This window comes from Ruditapes philippinarum, unplaced genomic scaffold (genome assembly GCF_026571515.1).
Source record: "Ruditapes philippinarum isolate M1 unplaced genomic scaffold, ASM2657151v2 ctg24_1_1_1_1, whole genome shotgun sequence".
NCBI classification, from domain to species: Eukaryota; Metazoa; Mollusca; class Bivalvia; order Venerida; family Veneridae; genus Ruditapes; species Ruditapes philippinarum.
Genome location: NW_026853760.1, coordinates 109,810 through 132,648, shown reverse-complemented (window position 1 = coordinate 132,648; position 22,839 = coordinate 109,810). Strand labels below are relative to the sequence as shown.

Below are 22,839 nucleotides of genomic sequence, written 5' to 3'. Positions count from 1 at the left end.
CAAAGGAAACACCCAAAATGGTCGCTTAATGAAACGGTCTCTTAAGACAAAGCATGATAAACAGTCAAAATTTACACATGACATCTTTCTTTTGCGGTGGGAATGCTTTTCAACTTCCAAACTTATCAATGAAGCCGTGTTTTCATTTATCGGGTCCCAACAAATTCGTATCAACATCAAATTATACTCTATCTAGCCTCAATGTCATTTTTTCGAGTTCAAATGTTCCATATCAAATCCATATTGTAGTCCAAGTAACTATGTAACTTTATCTTTAATAAAATGAAGAGAAAATAAATAAATTTAACTTCCAGCATTTGCATCACGCGATGTTTTAATATAATTAATTATTGCGTCTATGTAGCCGCGTATTCTTTTTCGAGTCCTAACAAATACACTTTTCTATATCTTATAGCATCTAATGATATCATTTTAATTGTAATGTTTCTATTTTCAACCATTTTTTATCAAACTATTTTGCGTCGTAGTGTACTGCACTATTTAAATTGTATCTTTTTTGTCATATTTAATCGTACTAACAAGTATTGCACTGCACTGCATTGTATAGCTGTGTTGTGCTGTGCTGCTACTGTACTGAACTGAACTGAACTGAACTGTACTGTCGTATCATTTTGTGTTGGTTCTATATTTTCATTAAAAGATAAAAACAGCATTTGACTAAAAGGAATTTCGGGTCAGCGCTTCTAACATTTTTAAACGAACATAATATAATACCATATATCAATAATACCCGTATGAAATAATTTGAAACCATACGGGTATTATACCCGTATGAAATAATTTGAAACCATTAGCTACATTCTTGAATAATTTTTATATTAAACAACAACGGTATCATATTCGGGATCAAATTTTTTAGTATCAAACGTAATATCTTACACGTTATTTAGAGTGTCTATAAAAGTGTTTTTGTTGTTGTTTTTTTTAATAATAATAAAAATAAAATAAAATTTATATAATAAATGTATCGTGATATACGATATATTAACGAAATAGAGCTTACGTTAAACATGCAATATAGCTAATACCATGAGGAACTGACGAAAAAAATTTACTACAAGAGAATGTTGACTCGGGCATCTCTATAAACACCAAACTGAATCAAGAGCAGGATTTTATAATTATATTTTTATTTGCGCATTCCGTTTTTTTTTTGGACATAATGACATACTGCAGTACACACAACGGAACATTCTGTAGTAAGAAATTAGCAGTTAAAGGTAGACTTTGCATATTATAAAGTAAACCTAAGACAGTAAGCAGTTGGAAGTAAATATTTGAGAATACAACTGTACTGTAAAATCATAGGTAGAAGACAGTAGTAGACTATTGTTTATGGAATTCCTTTACTATTGGCGTTCCAAGTGGGCGGCTTATCATTTTGTCATTTTCTTCTTGGATACTAGTGAAAGACTTTGACTCTCTTTTACAGAAAGTTTAAAAGGACAGATGGTTCTTTCATATACAAACAAAAGCAAACAAAGCAAACAAACAATGAAAAAAAAAACAAGAAAAAAAACCTTTCGCTATACTTCATTATCATGTGTTCTATGAAACACTAATGTTATCTTTTATAATGGTTGCAGGACTTGCAATCTTAACAGAAAAAATAATAATGGAAACTTGCTGTGATAGACAAAAAATAACTGAATATATATGAATCAATAAAGATATTCAAAACAAAATAAATATTCAAAACAAATAAGACGCAATTGGTTATATAATGATATATGATATGACAATGTTTTTTTTAACATTTCAATGAATCTAACGAGGCATAAAGTATAATGTAAAATATTTCGGTCAAGTCTTAAGCATGCCATAAATATCTTTTATTCATGCCTGACCAAAATTGTTTGTAATCATTTTAAAGTGCGTCGTAAATATTGCATCATACAATGCTTGAAGAAGGACTTACCTTATAGGTACGTTTAACTTTATTTAATTTACCGCATACCTTACAAACACAGTGGCACAAGGTCTGCTGTTTGGAGGGTTATTTATTTACTTATTTATTTATTTATTTATTTATTTATTTATTTATTTATTTATTTATTTATTTATTTATTAAGATTTGATTACTTTAAACGTACGTTATGGACAATATTTTGTTACATAGTCCCCTTTACAATTTCCTTTTACGTGTTTATTGCTATTATTATTATTAAATTGCACATTTAGACTTAATTCATCGATGATTTGTTTTCTCAAGACATTACATTTTTCGACCGGACGGCTTAAATATTGTTTACAAGTTTTCCGGCCTTAAATGCGCATTTAAATTAAAACCAGTTTCCTTTCAATTATCTGTTTCTAGATGACCTTCATGGTCACTAATCTGGATTAAATGACCACCCGCAGGCGAAATTGTCAAAAAATTATTTCGGTACAAAACTGGTGGCGAGATTGATTCTATTTAAAATCCGTAACATAAACATTCTTTCAGAATACTCGGACGTTCACAAAGATGAAACTTGCGCTTCTGTTTATGTTGGGCGTCTTCTGCGGGGCTTCAGCAGACGATCATAAAAATGGCGGAAAATCACCCGACATCGTTTATCAGTGGAATATTGTGGAATACGAGTGGCCAAACGATACTTATAAACAACAACAAATTAATAACACGAACTATATACCCAAAAATAGTGCTATAAATGGAATTAAACTTTACAACGGGACGGTCTATGTTACCGTTCCACGACTGAAACCTGGAGTCCCATCGACGCTTAATGTAATTATTGACGCACCCGAAGGAAGCAATGGTTCAAGTCATCTGCTGCGGCCGTTTCCAAACTGGGATATGCAGGAACTGGGGAATTGTGCGGCCCTGCAGCGTGTGCAGAGCATGGAGATAGACCCGAACACTGGCTATATGTGGATCGTCGATACAGGTGAGCTTTATTTGTCATTTTTAATTGTTAACAAGCATGTTTGATCGGATGAAAATACTTTAATTTTTTTTAAATATTTTGTTGTGTAATTTTAGTTATCTAAACTGTGTTTTTTTAAAGCACGTCATTTCTTTTTTGTTCATCTTTTTTTGTTTATAAAATCAAAATACGTGTGACTCGGTTTTTTGTTTTTGTTTTTTTTATATATATAAAAATATAGATGTGAACTTAACGAACATTACGCAATTTAAACACCTTTGGGGCGAATGATGTATGTTTTACTACTATACAAGGAAAAGGGACAGAACTTTGTAATACTTGTTCAACCCCAATGACAAAAATTGTAATGCATATTTGTAATTTTACGGGTGAGAATGAAGTATCAGAAAATGTTACACAAGATAGTAAGATTGTATTTCATAAGAACTAAAATCAATATAGGATCATTTTCAGCTATTTTAAGACTATTCGAAAAATAGGGAGACTTATTGTACTCATCATGAAACTTTGGTTAAGTTTTTTTCTATCTCCAAAACTACTGATGGACATCTCACACACTTATTTGAGAGCATAAAATGAATTCACTGTATAATACCAATAACTCTAATATGGAGTTTGACAGGATCATGGCCCTTTTTGAACTTACAATATTCTTGGTTGAAGTTTTTTCATTCAACTTCAATCTTTAAAAGCTACTGAAACTTAAAACAAGTGTTCGCTAACTGAGGCTCATTGCTGTAGCATTGATTTTAACTGAATTATAGCACTTTTTCAGCTTAACAAACTTTTTTGTTCAAGATATGCATTCAACATTGGTATTCACCTAATGTTTAATACAAGTTGTTTAGATGATAATTGGAAATCGCTTTCCAATGCCCATAACACTAGCATGGATTTTGACAGCCATTTTTTAACTTAAAAAAATCTTAGTTGAAGTTTTTTCATTCAACATCAATCTTTAAAACTATTGAAGATATTCACTTGAAACTTAAATCGTGTTTTCTTGATCATAATTTGGTTTATACATAATTTATTTTAGTTCAACTGTGTAGGAAGTCTATAACTTATAGGCACAATCTCGAAACCATTCCTGGAACCAACCAGTACTGTGCAATGAATGTAAAGTTAGATTCTTGCTCAAGGAAACAACGGCTCGCCCCTGACAGGGTTTGAACCCATAGGAATAGCGATCCATATATTACTAGTCCCATGCATTAACTACTCAGCCATGCCGCCATGCTTATGATCATAATTTGAAGTCACTTTACAAAATCAATAAGTCTAACATGGATTTTGACCTTTCCTGAACATTGATAAAATTTAGTACTTAAACAGCTATAAAAATGGTATACAGTAAAAACCCTCAATTAAGACCACCTTTAGGACTGGACCAAAGTGGTCTTAATTGCGGGGTGGTTTTAATTGTGAATATTCTTATCATAGCTTACACACTTTTTGACCATAGTCTATTTTAGTCATTTTGTATGAACTAACAATATGTATCATAACCTACAAGTACAATATAAACGTATGTTATAATTTAACATCTGACAGGAAGAAAGAAATTTAATATAAAATTCTATATGGTCTGATTTCAATATTAATTATTATATTATGTACATAATTCACCCATCAAATAAGACATTAATTCTTTGCATAATCAATGTGCTTAAGAGCAACATTCAATCACCCTAAAATTTACTTTCTCACCTTATTTATTTCATACAATACATCCCAATGATATAAGGTGTTTTCGACACCTTGTGAAGTGTGAAGTGTCATGCCTAAGAACATTCAAGCAGATAATGAGAACATAATAAATTTAAGATTTAGGTAGGTGTTGACCTTAAATCAGTGGTCTCAATAGTGGGGTCAAATAAAGAACAAAACAAAGAATTGGGACTGAATCTGGTGGTCTTAAAAGTGGATAAGCGAGGTGGTCTTAATTCTGGATAATGTACAATTGACATAAAGAACAGAAAATTCCGTACTTTTAAAAAATGGTCTGAATAGCGGGGCGGTCTTAATTCCGGGGTGGTCTTAAGTAGGGATTCTACTGTACATGTTTATCTTCACATAGAAAAGTAAAATTAAGGTACCTAAGAGGTATGTTTTAAAACTGTACTCACCACTGTATACCCCATTTAACTGGTCTTAAACAATTGATTAGCGTCCAATTCCGCCCTTAACTTACTGAATTGTTATATAGATTTTTTTAAATTCTATTTGTTTATTTAAATGGGTAATAAATCACTGGAGGAGTGGGGTGTTTTGTCTTTTGTAAACACGAAGTACTAGTATATCATTCGGGAATGAGCGCCTCTAGGGAGTGAATTATCAGGACATATATGATCACGTTTCAAGCTGAATAAGAACATAGGGCATCTACGTAAAACAGTTATTTGTGTTTTATTTTCCAGGTTACATAGCAAAGATGCAGGATGTAGGAGTGCAGCCAGTTGACTCTTGTCCCGCCAAGATTATCATATTCGACTTGAACAAGCATGAAGAAGTTCACCGGTACATCTTCCCTAGACTGACTGTAGGCTACGGTCTCTTCTATCTTAACGACATAGTTCTGGGCTACAGTGAGAATGTTGCTAGATACGCCTTCATGTCGGACACTCTCGACTACAAGCTTGTCGTTTATGACTATAAAGAGGACATTTCTTACGCTTACTCTCATTCGAATATGAGAGCAGACGAAAAATATATAAACATTACTATATCCAACATGACGTTGACCGGAATAATCACCGGGATCAATGGAATTGCAATGTCGCCAGACTTTAAGTACGTCTATTACAGTTCCGTCGCAGGCGTTGGATTGCACCAGATAGAAACATCCGTACTAACATCTGCTAGAGGAAATTCCGCGGCGTTTGCTGCGGCAGTTCGCACAATCGGAGAAAAAGTCAGCCCTGGTGACGGCATGACCTATGGCTCCAATGATAAACTCTATTATTCAGCGCTTGGGCCAAATGCCATCTACGAATGGGACATTTCAAAAGACTTAGGTTCGTCCTTGGACTTCAATACAGTTCCGTTGATCAGCCAATCAGAACTCGTGTCTGATCCACGTATGCAATGGGTTGATACGCTTGCACTGGACGATAACGGGTTTCTGTGGTACACTACAAGTAGACTCAACAAGTTCTTCAGTTCTGACGGAATCGTCCACCATGAACCAAATTTCTTCATTTGGAAGATATATGTTGGTGATGAACATTATTTGTCGGTCAAACAAGACATCCCTATTCTTGCTGGTCAATCAAACGTAGCCTCCATTTTTATAACCACATTTTGCGTAGTTTCAGCGTTTGTTTTATTGCTTTAAAAAGTTGACCTTTACTTGACACTGTTAACGTCTTTACTGCCTTTTGAAATTAATCAGACACTAACTTTGTCATTGAAGTCAAATTTTCCGCTTCAGAAAGGTATTACAAACCGTGTTAGGTTTCAGAGTAAGGTGTAAATTTAACACTAGTAGATAAGTAAATACATTTGTCTTCTTTTCATCTATTTGATTACATAAAATAAGTTGTTTGAACCTATTAAAGTATATCCATGAAATTAACTTCGTTACAGTAGGCTGGACACCACTAAAACATATCTTCTGTACAAAACATACTGCTATTGGCGACCTTTTTTCAAATATTGATGGTATTTTACAACCAAACACAAATGTACCCAGAAACTTTCTTTATATTTTGGACATATTTTAGAAAAAAATATACGTACCAAATAATATTTGCTAGAGAAAAACTGTTTGAAATAAATGGCATAAAATGTGGACTATATTTTTATGCTAAGTGCGGAATATTTGTGTAGTGGTTTTCAACCATGACAGTAACGTAATCTAGTTTACATTCTTGTAATATAACATATATTACTCATCATTCATTTACGTTGAAGCTATCAACTTTTCCTTACCAGCCGTACATGTGTAAGTCTGAATGAAACGAGCTATAGGCAACAAACTAAGGGACACAATATCGTTATTCGTCACGAAATGTGAAAAAATGGAAATTGTCAAATTGATTTTGAAAAAGTTACTTGTCAAGGTGTTTCTCTCTAGTTGAGACATTCGATCTTTAATATTTTATATGAAATAATGTTAATGTTCCATATGTGAATTATAAACCATCATCAAACTTATGTCATCTTAATTTTGTAACATCACTTATATCATGAAATTAAATAAAATGCATATCATTAATATAAAATGCTTTTCTTTTTTTTCTTTACAAAATGTATTTCAGGATATATAAGTGTATCAGATACATTACAGCATATGATCAATACAGGGGTATATAATGGACTAGCAGATCAAATTATTGCAACTTCATCTAAATTTTTCCAGTCTGATTCCCTACTGTCCTTTCTTTATTACCAATAGAAGTCAAAACGACCCGCTGATTGTCAAACTACGGTGACCCGTTAGGGCCTTCACGACACATATACATAACTTGAAACAACGAGCAGAAGTCGAAGTAACGAAACCATGATGGTGAAAACTTAATATGGTTTCGTGTTTTCACTATCGTACTTCCGACCTTTCAACATCGTGGTTTCGTTTTTTCATTATTTTGACTTTTCACGATTGTACTTACGGCTTTTCATCATTGTATCTTCGACTTTTCACCATCGTGGTTTCCACCAACCCAGACGCTACATATCAGTGTAAATGGCTGATAGAGCAGAGTACTCTTCATTTCATCTGTTAATTTAACCCATTACTTCATATACACGCCTTTTAACGCCTTTTTCACCCCCCCCCCTTTTTTGTTGTCTCAAATGATGAAAATATGCCTTATTTAGGCCCCAAACACTTGTTTTTGTTTGAGAAATGTTGTTAAAAAAATTGACCTCTTTTTCGGCGCGGACCCCCATCCAAAAGATACATCAGGGGGTTGCCAGAAGGGGGATGTGCCCCCTTCTGTTTTGGGGGGTTTGAAGGGGGGCGGAGTCCCCCTCATCGCCAAGAAAATTTTGGACTTGTGAGAGGCTGTAAATGACCCCAGATTGATCATAAGGTAACGTGTAACCAACGCTGAAAAGCATTTGACTCTATCTCAATCCATTGATAAGTTGCAGCACTTTGAAATCAATTTTGATGGAAAAAATCAACGCAAAAAAGTGATTTTTGGCAATTTTGAGATGTCCCCTCGTTGCCATGGTAACAGAAAATTTAAGTCTGAGCATGTTGTTGCAAGGACAATGGTCCAGTCAACATTTGTGCCAAGTTTGATTAGTGTTGAAGCAGTTTTTATAGTATTATAGCAATTTGAACTTGTAACGGGAGACTTTTCAATGAAAACAGCCATTTTTCACAAAATGCTTATGAAGCAATGGGTTAAGGAATACAATTAAATAGCCATAATTTGCGTGATACATCAAAAGTGGTAAAATTCCTAAAACGTTTAATTTGCAAACAAACATTTTATTGACTTCAAGGCCACCAGCCCTTCCCAAAATATACGTTTCACAATATAAACATTTCATGTGAGCGGTATATTAAACAAATGGTAACAAAAACAATTCTTTTTTAATTACATGTACTGCTCCATCAGAATTTAAATGGCACTAAGTAAGATTATTTAATTGAACAATGATGTTCCTAAGTATCGATCGTAATCTTCACCGTCATCTTGAACACCACTTCAAATGTTTCAATGTTGCAGATCGTAAATAAGTTCGTATTCAGTATTTAAGCAGAACTCTTTTTTTTATTTATAAACAAAGACTCATGGCCCTTAAGGGCATAAGAGTGAACAATCAAACAAAACAAAAAATAATAATACAAACATGGCATAGAAGTAAATAAGTAAATAAGGAAGATGACTTAGTGAAATTTCAGCATTATTGCTTTAACAAAAATGGCTAGATTAAATAAAGTATTTCTGTTGTCGCTACACATTAGAGCCTGAAAATTTAAAATACTAGGAAACCTTGAATAATAATTACTGATATACTTGCGTCTTTTATGAGTAAAATAAGTAAATTTAAAAATATAGTGAAATTCATCACCTATTTCTTGCTGGTCACAAAGTGAGCATGTTCTATTTTCTCTTTCAATACCAAAATAGCGACCTTTCTCTATAGGTATTAGAATTGAGACATCTAAATTTACAAAGAGTAATTGCTAAATTTCTTGGTAAACATAGTAAATAATGTTCTAATCTAAATTGAGTTTTATATATTCTATAATTTAAACACTTAGCAGAATTAAAAACATCTATATTCCATAATTGTAAAAACTGATCACGTAATCGTGATTTTATTACATATTTAAAATTATTAAAATATTGTAACATTCTGAGTTATCCAAAAATCAGAACAACCAAGATTATTCAAAGTAGATTTTACTTTCTCAATCCACTGACAATGTAAAATACCCTTTTCATGAAGATTACTCAATTGACACCGTCATTATTGCTTTGGAACCCAAAGTGTACTTGTATTTGACCTCAATCTGCGTCGCACTTAGGGGCCAAACCAGAGTGCGATGTAACAAAGCTTCAAAAGATTTCAAATTTCAGTTACTTAAAGTAGAAGGAATCTCTCACAAAAAATATTTAAAAACAAAATAATGTGTACCAAGCTTGAGATTTATAAAGATCCTTTGAAAATTTTTGAAATCATTGCAAACAAGTAATGAAAATAACAGATAAATATTTTGATAGAGAATTTTATTCTTTTCTTATAAAATACATGTGCGTTGTATAAGTGTTTGTGCATAACCCTATAAGTTTTACGGTACTTATTCTTATAACTTAAGCAAAAATTAATGATTCTCTACCTGCCTGGTTTGTGTTCAAATATCTGAAAGGAAATTTTTACGACAAAAAAATGAAAATGAAATAAATAAATAAAATAAAATAATGAACACAAATTAAGAGACTACAACCTTTTTCTCTCAGTCTTATATCATTTCTTAGTATGGTCCGTCTCTTTTAACCGAAAGAAGATATTTATATGTACTGAACAGATCAAATTTCTTTTGTAAGGGTATGACTTTAATTATTTTTGTCTTTTCATTTTAAACAGATGATTAAAGCACTGTTTCTGTTTACAACATTTTTGTCTGTATTTGACCAGGTTAAGTGATTTCATAGACGCCCCCAATGATATTTAAGGCATATGTGGTTTACACATATTTGTTTAAGATACCTTTATCACAAAACCACGTGAAAATAAAGACATACTTGAGGATGAATGTAATTTTATGACAATAAAGCCGACCTTTGATGATGGTGTTTACATAGATACGTTTTGTTTTATACGAAATTTCGATTATTTTTGGGGCGCGACAGAGGCCACATTAAAAAAAAGCCTTAAAGCATCTTATTTTGAAAAATAAAAAGATGCTGCAATGTTTCTCCAGTTCATAACATTAAATTTGCACGTTGGTCGAAAAGTTATTTCAAAATCAGACCTGCATGTTAAGATCGATTAAAAAGTTCGATTTTCATTGGATAATAGTGACGCATAAATTTTTAATCATAGGGCTGCTGCAAAATTAAGAGTTTTTTTCTTTATAATGAAGTAAAGCGTACTTTCATATATTCATTATATTTACAAATATAAACGATTTATTGCTGAATAAAATTGTAACAGGAAGTATCTTTGTGGTGCGAAACAATAACTAGTGACAAACATGTGCATGCCTCCATATAAAGATGATCTTTAGAAAAAGGTTTTGCCATTAAGAATTTTCTAGTTCTAAATGCATAAAACTTTTTGACGCTTGCGGTATTTAGCATAATATAACATTGAATTTGCTTTTATGATATAAAACTAGCTTGCTATTTAAACATTGTTTACTTTTCATTGCTAAAGATTTACAATATTGAAAATATACAAACATTGCGCTTATTAAACGCCTTGCATTTTCTTAAAGTTATGCATAAATATACACGTGCGAATATGAAATGTGACGGGAGTCATATCGAAAATAAAGCGAAATTGATTGATTTTTGTTAATGTACCAACATGAGTCCAATAAACCAGCACTAGCTCGGTCGTATTTTAAAGTTATGCCAGCATTTTGACCTTTATAACCAAAGTTGTTATCAAATTTGTACCCCTGTCTTGTTATAAAATTTATATATCCTCTTCAAATACTTGTGAATATCAGCACGGACAGTAAAAACTATAGATCTGAAGTACAGCGGTTAATAAAACATACTATCCGACGGCGGAATGTTCAATAATCAGTTGTGGCAGCGAGTCAATACCAGACGCTTACATTTCGTTCAGTATACTGACATATCGATCTCGTGCAGTCTATGACAAGCTGCAGTGTGTGGATGTAGTGTTACATTTTGATTATTTTCGTATATATATATCGTTTTTTAAAGATTTTTGTAAGGATACTTTTCGTGGATTTTTATTTCTGTTGAAGAAAAAATGTCTTCGCAAGAAACCAGTCCGACATCTCCAACGCAATCAGACAAAAGCCCACAGAATACAATTAGGGTGATAAAGACTAACGAAAAAGAGCAGACGGTAGTTGAGGTCAAGGTCGCTGGAGAAGACGGGGCAAAGGTCACAGTATTTGGCGGGGAAGGACCCACAGTGAACGGAATTACGAATAAATCGGACGATAAACAACAAGATGACAATAAAATTCCTGATACAAAAGACGAAAAGGAGAATAAAACGCAAGAAACAGACGCAGACGACAACGATGATGACGACTATATACAACCAATGACCAAGCAAGAAATTGACGAAATTGTAGCTAGGTTTGAAAAGAAGTTTGAAAAGAAAGAGTTAGATAGATTTTTAGAGTTCTTCTGGTCTGTTGATAAATATGGTTTCGGATTTTTCACCTTCCCCCAGTTTGTGTACCGGATGCGGATGATGCGTTCTTTTAAATCACAGCGGGAATTAGCGGTAAACATTTGTCATATTTATATCTCTCTGTTCAAACAAAGAAAACTCTGTTTTCTCATAATTTCACCTTTTTCAGTTTACATTTCATATTAACTTTGGAATTTTATTGAAAAAACGTAATTCGTTTAATAAACTGATGCTATGATATAGTTAAGGTATATATAGCATACCAAATCTTTAAAGCTGCATGCCTTCAGATAAGCCAAAGTATTTTAATAAAGGCACTTTGAGAAAAAAATACTAAGATTTTAGAAAAGTAAAAAGCTTTAAAAATCAAGCAATAATTTACATGTTATGTGCAATAAATGACTGATATTTTAGAATTTATTGCTATATTTCTACTGCGTTACTAACGTAGTAAGGGTTATTTCTCATTTTGGTAGTTTACATAGGTTGTTAGTGCCATTGATAATGTGTAAATTGCTTCCTTTTGGTCATTTTACAATATTATACATTTAAATACATTTTCAAAATTTCATGAAAATAAGCTAATCTGTATGCATGCTGCTTTAAGAATAAGTAAAATTAGTGCGCATCTTTAACTGAATACAGCGTACTAATATTCAATATTATAGTACCACGTCTTTATATGCTTACATCACAAAAAGAAGTTTACTTACTAAGCCTTGCATGAGCTTATATACTTAAACATAACACATGAGCTTATTTAAACATAACAAGTGAGCTTATTTAAATACATGTAGTATACATGGGCTTATTTAAACATAACACACGAGCTAATATAAGCATACTAAATAAGCTTACTTAAACATAACACGTGAGCTTATCTAAAAAATAACATATGAGCTTAGTAAAACATACCACATGAGCTAAGAATAGCATATGAGCTTATTTAAACGAAACATACAAGCTTATTTAAACATTACACACGATCTTGTTTACACATAACAAACAAGCTTTTTGTTAACATAACAAATGAGCTTATTTAAACATAACACGTGAGCTTATCTAAAAAATAACAGATAAGCTTATTTAAACGAAACATACAAGCTAATCTAAACATTACACACGATCTTACTTAAACATAACAAATGAGCTTTTGTCAACATAACAAATGAGCTTATTTAAACATAACAAATGAGGTTTTTAAAACAAACGAGCTAATGTAAATATAACAAACGAGCTCATGGAAACACAACATGAGTTCATTTAAACATAACAAATGAGCCCATTTAAACATAACACATGAGTTTATTGAAACATAACAAACGAGCTTATATAAACAACATATTACAGTGTAGTTCATTTTAACATAAGACATCAATATTATTATTTAAGCTCGAAAAACAAGTAGGAACAAAGACTAATGAAGTATACTAATTTACTAATTTGCCTCATTTTTATTTTGGAAAAATTATGAAGTTTGCCGTTGATTCCTACAAGTGAGAGGCTTTTGGTTTGCTTCAAACGAGACGGTTTTTTTAAATATAAAAGATATTCAAAAATTTTCTTAAACCTTATCCTTCTGTAACCAAAGGTTATAGGCCTTTGCAACCAATATAGAGCCAGGCCGACCTGCATATCCCTGTCCTACCAGGCTCTATACTTCCGGCAGACTAATCTTGATATTCCCAAAATAGAGGCTGGTTAAACTCATTCAGTTAATGGTTAAGACTAAAAATTAATATTATTAGATCTACCGACTATACATGTATGTTTTAAGAAGAAGTTTCGAGACAGACATGCTATTGATTTCCACATAATACTGTACAATAATCTATATAGACAGCTAGCTAACTGGTGTGAATAGGTGTTTTATTAGGATTATATATTACCTAACATACAAGGGGTAAATCTATTGAAATGAAGAATAAACCAGGATATCGTTATGCACAATACAGTTGTAATAATATTGTAATCTTTGTACCACTGCCTAAACATTAAATTGTATTGCGATTATCATGAATATACCAGGATATCTCCTTCTGAATTAGCTATTATTACATCTCTAAATGGCAATGAACAAGATAAGTTTGTAATAATGCCAAGTTCTGCCAGGTTACATTTCCATTCATGGCTTTTATAGTTCCCTGACGGACCATAAACTGATCTCCGAAGCAACAATTTATTTATAATTTGAACCAGAAAAATCGATGACGATTCCAAGTAATCGATCAAGTGTTGGAACATGACAAATATAGGGCTCACAATTGTGTAACTGCAGACACTGATTAGACTCCATTAATCTTTTACATGATCTATTAAAGATTTCAGATTTCTGAGTTGATAAGAGAAAATATTAACTTTGTTATCGTGCTGTTGTGAAGATAACGTGGTGTAATTTCAACCTTGTATTATTGATTGTAAATGTAAAAAAATATCCCCTTATAGATAAGATTATTTCATCAGACATATATTTGAATTGTTTATACTGATGTTTTTTTTTTAAAATAAAATATTTGTTATCAAAGATATATCTATAGATATGAAACTGAAGAAATGAAGACAATCTAAAAGATTGTCCGTCTGGTCGGTCGATATTACATACAAGGCAAATTTCAATAGCTTAATTGTCAGAACTCTGCAAACTTCGTCATTTTCGGTATATGTGAGCCGCGTCACGACATAACCAACATAATGGTTTTGTGACCAGCATGGATCCAGACCAGCCTGCGCATCCGCGCAGTCTGATCAGGATCCATGCTGTTCGCTATCAGTTTCTCTACTTGTAATAGACATGGTAAGCGAACAGCATGGATCCTGATCAGACTGCGCAAAAGCGCAGGCTGGTCTGGATCCATGCTGGTCGCAAACCCATTATGTTGGTTTTGTCGTGACACGGTATTATTGTAATTACCTTTTAAGCGGTTGTGTTGACGAAACTCTTTTTGTGATTTTTGCATGATCATTATGAAAGCTTCTTTTTTTGCTTTGTTGAGACGTAGGCATTGGTATTATATGATTTTGATGAATGTGAATCTTTATCAACCTTAAGTTACCATAAATCTAGTCGTATCCGGGTTTATTATTATTATTTTTGTCTTTGTCTGGTGAAGTTATAGACATTTGTTTGCAAATAATGTGAAGCTAAAATGAGATACGATCAAGAGCAGGCGATATTATATTACATGGTAATTTTGATGCATCGCTAAATTTGACATTTTGAAAGCTTATTAACGCTACTGGCATGAAAGCAATCCGAATGTTAATTATGAGTCATTTTTTTGAGTAGTCTGTTTTAGACCTATATTACATGACACCCAGGGATTTTGTTTTAGACATGTTAACCCTTATGTATATCTTTATAGAACATTCATATATATCATGCGATATACATGCGATATCATCAATTTGATTGGTGCTTTTGATCTTAAGCAAAATTTACTGTACTCTTTTTCCCATCTATGTACAACTGTTTCTCATTATTGTGGGATAAAAACGTTATACGATAGTACACTTTAGTTTCGTTAAATATGTGCCTAGATTTTCCTAGATTTGATAAAGAAGACTGGTATGACAGTACTTACTATGTTTATAAACTATTTGTTGTAATTTTCAGTCCCTGTTCGCTGATTTGGACCATGACATGGACCAGGTGGTTTCACTAGAAGAGTTCCTTGATGAAATGTCGAGACCAAAGCCTAAACCTAGGACGTGAGTTGACTTCAGTTTTGTTCTATTTTTTCCGGTCCTTCGGTGTCATTGATTCCAAGGGACGCGAGAGATGCTGCAATTTTTCATTATCCCTCATGTACAGACTCAATCAAACCGAGTCTACAATTTTCATGTTAAATTGTTGTTATTAATCCTTTTTCAAGAATTTAATGTATAACTTTACAAGACATATCATGCAACATCCGGATATTGAGACCGCCCTTAAAACAAGACCCGTTGTGAAATGAATGGAATATGTTGTTTTCATTTAGAGCTGGCATGAATACTAAAACTGCGAACGTTTAAGATGTCAAATACATGTATATTCTACTTTTAGATTTTCTGTACTACTAAAAATATCAGAATATGTCAATTTAAAAAAAAATGAGGTCGCCCTGATGAACAAAAGAAAAACACTGATAATATATTCTAATATTTCAAATTAATGATAATTACACTTCATTAAACAGTGCACTGTTGCGAATTAGCACTTAAAAAGCAAATTGTTATTGAACCTGTCCTGTTAAAAGATCGCATGACGTATGTAAAGACAAACATGAATTGAATTAGTATGATTTTGTTTAATACATTTTTAAGAACCCTCTACTGGATCAACCCACGTGTCTTAACCTATGTGGTTTTAATTGCGAGGTGGTCTCATATGAAATAATAATAATAATATGTTGTTGTTGTTTTGTTTGCAGTGAGGAGTACTATAAGGAAATGTTTGCACAGTGTGACAAAAATAACGACGGTTATATTTGTTATGAAGATATTGCCACTTGTCTGCAAGAGAAAAACGTGCCATATCTAGAAGTTGAAATCATATATTTTCTGGAGAAAAATAAAGCTGGTCTTGATGAGAAGCTAGATTATTCAGAATTTAAAAGGGCGTTAAAACGCAATTAAAATCTTTGATTATATATAAAAATGTATTTTAAATATTGAAATTCTGTATTACTTTTTTTCACATGGAAAGTGTACATATACATATATACGTATAAGAGAATCATTTCTAATTCGAAAGACTCGTTTGATTTTAAATAAGTACATTTGGATGCAAAAAATTGAAATTGACAATCACTAGGTACAAAAGTAAAATTCATTGAAAGCGACACACCATAATTAAAATACCTCGAGCTTATAAAGGGACATTTCACGAGCGAACACTTTTTTTACTTACGTGATAAACATGTGATATTTGTTACTTTGGAAAAAAATATCATGCAATTAATTGACGTATAGTCGTAAAAATGCAAAAGGAATAAGATGTTTTGGTTGATGAAAACATAACTAGTTCTAATTAAAATAATACGTCTTGGTAACATATGCGTGTTTTTTTGTAACCACATCTTGAGTACCATTCGCTCTAAAAAAGTTGACTGGGTAATTCTAATTGGTCCTTTGGACGACCTTAATGTGTACTGTGAACAAGTCTTTCATTGAAATTTTAGTGCTTTACTTAACATTGTTGGATGTTAATATATTACTAATATTGTTAGATATAAGACCATATATTTTTGTGTCTAACAGATATTGCTAGACCATGGATTTTCGTGTAAGACCATGTATGCAAGTGCTTTGCTGATACGTTAAACCATGAATTTAATTTTAGAGCTTGTGTTTTATTGATAGTGTTAGAACATTTAGATTTTCTTGATTTACTAATATTGCTTTTTTGCTAGACTTAGACCATGATTTTTCGTGTTTAACTGTGACGTCAGTTAAAACATATGTTCGTGATAGATCACGGATTTTAGTGCTTTACTCACTTTGTTCTATGAAATGTTTTAATGAAATTGTTAGACGCTTTACTTATGATAGACCATTATGTTTATTGTACATTGTATGACCGTGAATTTCAGTGCTTTACTTATAGCAGGTATATTAAACATGTATATCCAACAATATCCCTGCTTATGGTGATAGATCGATCTCTGTGATAATTGATGTGGATTTCCATTCTAAAACATCACATAAGTAACCATACCACCTAAAATGGATTTGGATTGTTTTCACATGTACGTGTCTTTTGTATGTATGTATTCAATATTACTAGTATTTGTCCAACATATATTTGCAAAACGAATGAAATCTATTGATTTTACAGAAAATTCTTTACCGAAAAAAACAAACTTCATCGGAATAAACATGTTCTGTTTAATGTGTTTTAATAATATGCAAAGACAAATATACACAGTTCTTCTCGTTTTATCTATGTATATATATGGACGAATAAAATGCATGTACTTTATACTATTATTAGCTTCTCATGCTCAAACCGGAGAAACAATAAACGTTTTAACTAGTTTATTTAGTTTTTTTATAATTTTTGAATACATTGTAACTATAAAATTGTGATGCTCGTAAAAATTCAACACACTTCGTAACTTTCCGTACCTTTAACACTGCTACGAGAATGAAGCGGGCATAGTGGTCCTATGACTACAAATCCATCAAGGTGTCGCAAATTTCTCCACTACTCTAACTAAAACCACTAACAGTCTAAGGCTAGCAGAGCAAAAAGGAATACAGCCTTTATGAACTCGTGAAAATTCGACATAATTCGCAACTTTTCGTATCTTCTACACTGCTAAGAAAATAATCAGACTACAAATTCAATCAGGTGTCGCTAGTTTACTCTACTACTAAAAACTCAAACCACTAACTGTCTTTCAGATTAGAATTGAAAAACCGAGGTCCGATGTAATGGTGCTTTCGCATCTTATTTACACATTGCATATTAAATAACCAGTTGTTTCCACTGGAATTGAGTTATATTATCGTATCTTCAGTTTTGAATGAATTAAAACAAGATACATTTGTTAAACATGCATGCCCCCTATTGGCAGCCGATTAGTCATGTGGTCAGGTAATTGTAACTGACTTTTGACCTAGTGACCAAAAATCAATAGGGGTTATCTACTGGTCATGGCTAGTCACTAGGTTATTGTCACCGTGGGTTGTGTGCAGCAGTTTTATGACAAAGTTATCACAAATATTACCAAATAATATATGCATACATTTAATGAATAATGTAGGCCTTTTTAATGACAGCCAATTTGTTATATTGCATTAGACCTTGAAATGTGTATACCAAAAGCATTTTTAGTTAAATGAAAAATATCAACAAAGGCAACTTGAGTTGTTGAGTTATTGGTCGGAAACTGTCTTTACGTATAAGATCAATGTGACTTTGAGTTTTTGAGATATTGATCAGAAAGCGTTTTACCTATAAGGTCAATATGATCTTGACCCCTGGCCCCTTGACCACAAAAAATCCATTGAGGTCATCTTCTGATCAAAGGCAATTCATCCGTGACGTTTGAAGGTCAAGGGTCCATGGTTTGTCCAGTTATTGATAGGAAACAGTTTTGACATACAGGGTCAGTGTGACCTTGGCCTTTGACCTCTTAACCTCAAAATCAAAAAGGGTCATCTACTTGCCACAGGTCAATGTGACCTTGACATGTGATCTTGACCTGTGACCTCTTGATCCCAAAATCAATAGATGTCATCTACTGGTCATGAACAATCATCATACCAAGTTTGAAGTTCCTAAGCGTTCTTAAGTAATTGATTGGAAACGGTTTTTACCTACAAGGTCAATGTGACTTTGACCACTTGACCCTAAAATCAATAGGGGTCATCTTCGGGTTATGAACAATTATCATACCAAGTTTGAAGTTCCTAGGCCTAAGCCTTCTTAAGTTATTGATCGGAAACCATTTGGTCTACGAACCAACCGACCTACCGACCGACAGAATAACAGACAAATGCAAAGCAATATACCCCCACTTCTTTGAAGGGGGCATAAAAATAGTCTTCTAAAGTCAGTCGCCTACACAGATGGCAACTATCGTAAGAATTATTTGTCTCCATATTTCGAAGTATTATACACGGATGGTGACGTATTTATCCGAAGTTTAACTATCTATTGCTAGACAAAACAAGGAAGTGATTTTCTATTGGCGACTGATAACACTGCAAATAATCATAGACACGAAAACATGGAGTAGCTTCTAAGCAACGACAACTATGCAATGTTTTACAGAATATAATGGCCGTTTTTAATAACAGTAAGAAATCTTAATATAAAGTTACATATCTCCAGAGGAGTTAAAACATAAACAATCAAAATAAAATATAGATCTATAGTTTTACAAAAGATCAAATTAGCAGAATGACAAAATATGGAGTGTTTGATCATATTAATACTAACGGACTAAGCTTTATCCTGCATATTAATTTGATATGTTAGGCGCTAGACACACTGTATACACTATATTTTTACCTATAGTATATATGCGGATACGGGTATATTGAGTGTGTCTAGAGCACCTTTGGTAACATAACTTCTGTTGATAGTGTCGCAGGTTAAGTTCCATCACATAGTACATTTATTGACATTTAGCCACACTAAGTATGTAAGTATTCATCCGTAGCTGTTCTACAGAAATTAGAACCGGTCTCCTGTCGCTATCGCTCCCGTCGAGGTTTCTAATTTCTGTAGAATAGCACGGATGAACACTAAAACATATACATAGTACTCACATTGCTTCTGATAATTAAATGTGGCCATTAAAACCATATATAGCGAGCACGTAGAACCAAATACTTTTAAAACGACTGACATGGTAGTTATCCCATTACTGCATGGGCATTTTGTGAGAAATGGCTGTTTTCATTGAAAAGGCTCCCGTTACAAGTTAAAATTGCAATATAAAACTATAACAAGAGGGCCATGATGGCCCTGAGGTCGCTCACCTGTATATAGGCCCCCTGGAGCGGGGCCAGTTTAAACCCCAGGGCTTTTATTTGAACAAACTTGGAAGACACCCATTAGAAGATGTTTCATGATGTTAAGTTTTTACTACACACATATAATGAAAAACAATGATCACCCCCACCCCCGCAGGGCCAATTTTAACCCAAGGGCTTTTATTTGAACAAACTTTGTAGACACTCAAAAGAAGATGTTTCATGCTAAACATCTAAGCTCTAGCTCATTGGGTTTTTTAAAAGAAGATTTTTTAAGTTTTTACTGTACACATATAGTTAAAAACAATGACACCCCTGGGGCGGGGCCAGTTTTGACCCCAGGGCTTTTATTTGAACAAACTTTGTAGACACTTACTAGAAGATGTTTCATGCTTAATATCTTAACTCTAGCTATTAGGGTTTTTTCAAAGAAGATTTTTTAGTTTTTGCTATATTAAGGAAAATCAATGACCCCCGGGATGGGGCCAATTTTGACCCCAGGGCTTTTATCTGAACAAACTTTGTAGACACTCACTAGAAGATGTTTCATGCCTAATATCTAAACTCTAGCTATTTAGGTTTTTTCAAAGAAGATTTTTTAAGTTTTTGCTATACACATATAAGGAAAATCAATGACCCCCTGGGGCGGGGCCAATTTTGACCCCAGGACTTTTATTTGAACAAACTTGGTAGACACTCATTAGAAGTTGTTTCATGCTAAATATCTTAGCTCTAGCTCTTTGGGTTCTTTAAAATAAGATTTTTTAAGTTTTTACTATATGCATATAGGGAAATTCAATGACCCCCCGGGGCGGGGCCAATTTTGACCCCAGGGCTTTTATTTGAACAAACTTGGTGGAAACTCACTAGAAGATGTTTCATGCCAAATATCTAAGCTCTAGCTCTTTGGGTTTTTTAAAAGTGGATATTTAAAGTTTTTTTCTTTCCGTTGCCATGGCAACCAGAGTTCTGCATGGAATTAAATTCTTTGAACAATTTTTAAAGGTGACCACCAAAGGAACATTCCTGTGAAGTTTGGATGAAAATGGCTTAGTGGTTTATGAGGAGTTGTCATTTAAAGTAAAAGTTTACGGACGGACAGACGGACGCCGGACGAAAAGCGATCACAAAAGCTCACCCTGTCACTTTGTAACAGATGAGCTAAAAACAGCTTCAATACTAATCAAACTTTGCACTAATGTTAATTGGACCATTGCCTTTGTAACAACATGCTCAGTCTTAAATTTCCGGTTACCATGGCAATGAGGGGACATCTGAAAATTGCCAAAAATCACTATCTTGCGTTGATTTTTTCCATCAAAATTGATCTCAAAGTGCTGGAACTTCTCAATGATTGAGTCAAAGGCTTTTCCAGCGTTCGTTACACGTTACCTTAAGATCGACCTGCGGTCATTTTTAGGCTCTCACAAGTCCAAACTCTTCTTGGCGATGAGGCGGGCTACCGCCCCTTTCAAAGCCCCAAACATAAGGGGGACATCCCCCTTCTGGCAACCCCCAGATGTATCTTTTGGATAGAGGCGGCACCGAAAAAGTGGTCAACATTTCTCAAACAAAAACAAGTGTTGGGGGCCTAAGTAAGGCATTTTTATCAATTTGAGACAAGAAAAAGGGGGGGGGGGGGTGATGTATACCCGGTATATGGTAATGGGTTATTTCACAATTTTGTCTAGAGTGACGTTAAAGTTTTTACAGCTTTGTGAAGACAACTCAAGACCCTAAAATAAGACTTAACATGTTACTTCCCTTGAATTTCAAATAAAATTGAAATGGTAAAACGTATTGTTTAAATATTTCTATTGCAACTGAAATAAGTTGATTTTTTTCAAGTATAATGCCCTAATAATAACAAGCTCTATTATTTTTTTTTTTATTTGGCAGACAAAGAGGTCAATTATTTCATGACCTATACACTACTTTATAATTTATTAAGTATCATGTTTTCGAAGTGCTGCAGTAATGCACCAATATTTTGTTTCATTGTTAAACCAGCTTGGTGACATTTCAACCACTTTTCCAGGGCAGCATAACTTATATCACGTTTTTTTTTTGTTAATTTTAATCTATTGATATTCAAGAAAGAATATTTGACATCAGACATCCCCAGCCTATGTTACTAGTATATAATAACAGGACTAATTTCAGGTGCTTGTTGTCATGTTGATAAAAACTATAACACTTTCTTGCTCTATACAGCAAACAGGATTGCTTCTATAACATGAATATATACATACGGAATATTATGTTGTAGTAGCTTTCTGAGGCATTGTATTTTTCTACGAGCAGCGGTGGAAAATTGATATCTCGCGAGACCGAAGGTCGAGCGAGATATCAATTTTCCAACGTTGCGAGTAGAAAAATACATAGTCTCAGAAAGCTATTATAACATAATTTTCCTTTTATTATATACCTTTTCGTTTTATTCAGAAAATGAAATGGAGTTGTCAAGAAATAAATTCATGACTGACGGATGAATAAGTATTTATTGCAAACCGGCCACGCCTTTAATAATTTTGGTTCCCGTTTCCAAATGCAACGTTATACAAAGCTAAGATCGGAACCAACGTCAAAAATAGTCCGGCACTTCCATATATGGTACCGTATTTGTCACTAACATAATACGGAAATTTCT

The 22,839-nt window shown here is 33.2% G+C and overlaps 2 protein-coding genes across 3 annotated transcripts; both read left to right on the top strand.

Annotated features, from left to right (window-relative positions):
- Positions 1 to 1,805: 1,805 nt before the first annotated feature.
- Positions 1,806 to 7,136, top strand: LOC132737770 (protein yellow-like). 2 transcript variants are annotated; one of them, XM_060725114.1, is made up of 3 exons: positions 1,806 to 1,946; positions 2,468 to 2,912; positions 5,333 to 7,136. In XM_060725114.1, the coding sequence occupies exons 2-3, from the start codon at positions 2,489 to 2,491 to the stop codon at positions 6,247 to 6,249; spliced, it is 1,341 nt and encodes a 446-aa protein (XP_060581097.1). In that variant the 5' UTR covers positions 1,806 to 1,946; positions 2,468 to 2,488; the 3' UTR covers positions 6,250 to 7,136. The 2 variants fall into 2 exon arrangements, with proteins under 2 accessions (XP_060581097.1, XP_060581098.1); XM_060725115.1 differs by lacking the exon at positions 1,806 to 1,946 and adding an exon at positions 1,983 to 2,016.
- Positions 7,137 to 10,953: 3,817 nt separating this feature from the next.
- On the top strand, positions 10,954 to 16,753 carry LOC132737769 (uncharacterized). Its single transcript, XM_060725113.1, has 3 exons — positions 10,954 to 11,813; positions 15,334 to 15,428; positions 16,133 to 16,753. The coding sequence occupies exons 1-3, from the start codon at positions 11,325 to 11,327 to the stop codon at positions 16,335 to 16,337; spliced, it is 789 nt and encodes a 262-aa protein (XP_060581096.1). The 5' UTR covers positions 10,954 to 11,324; the 3' UTR covers positions 16,338 to 16,753.
- Positions 16,754 to 22,839: the final 6,086 nt, after the last annotated feature.

Coding starts and splice junctions, on each gene's coding strand:
- LOC132737770 (XM_060725114.1), top strand. CDS start 2,489: ATGAAACTTGCGCTTCTGTTTATGTTGGGCGTCTTCTGCGGGGCTTCA. Junction 2,913..5,332: donor TATGTGGATCGTCGATACAG/GTGAGCTTTATT, acceptor TTTATTTTCCAG/GTTACATAGCAAAGATGCAG.
- LOC132737769 (XM_060725113.1), top strand. CDS start 11,325: ATGTCTTCGCAAGAAACCAGTCCGACATCTCCAACGCAATCAGACAAA. Junction 11,814..15,333: donor AATCACAGCGGGAATTAGCG/GTAAACATTTGT, acceptor TGTAATTTTCAG/TCCCTGTTCGCTGATTTGGA. Junction 15,429..16,132: donor CCAAAGCCTAAACCTAGGAC/GTGAGTTGACTT, acceptor TTTTGTTTGCAG/TGAGGAGTACTATAAGGAAA.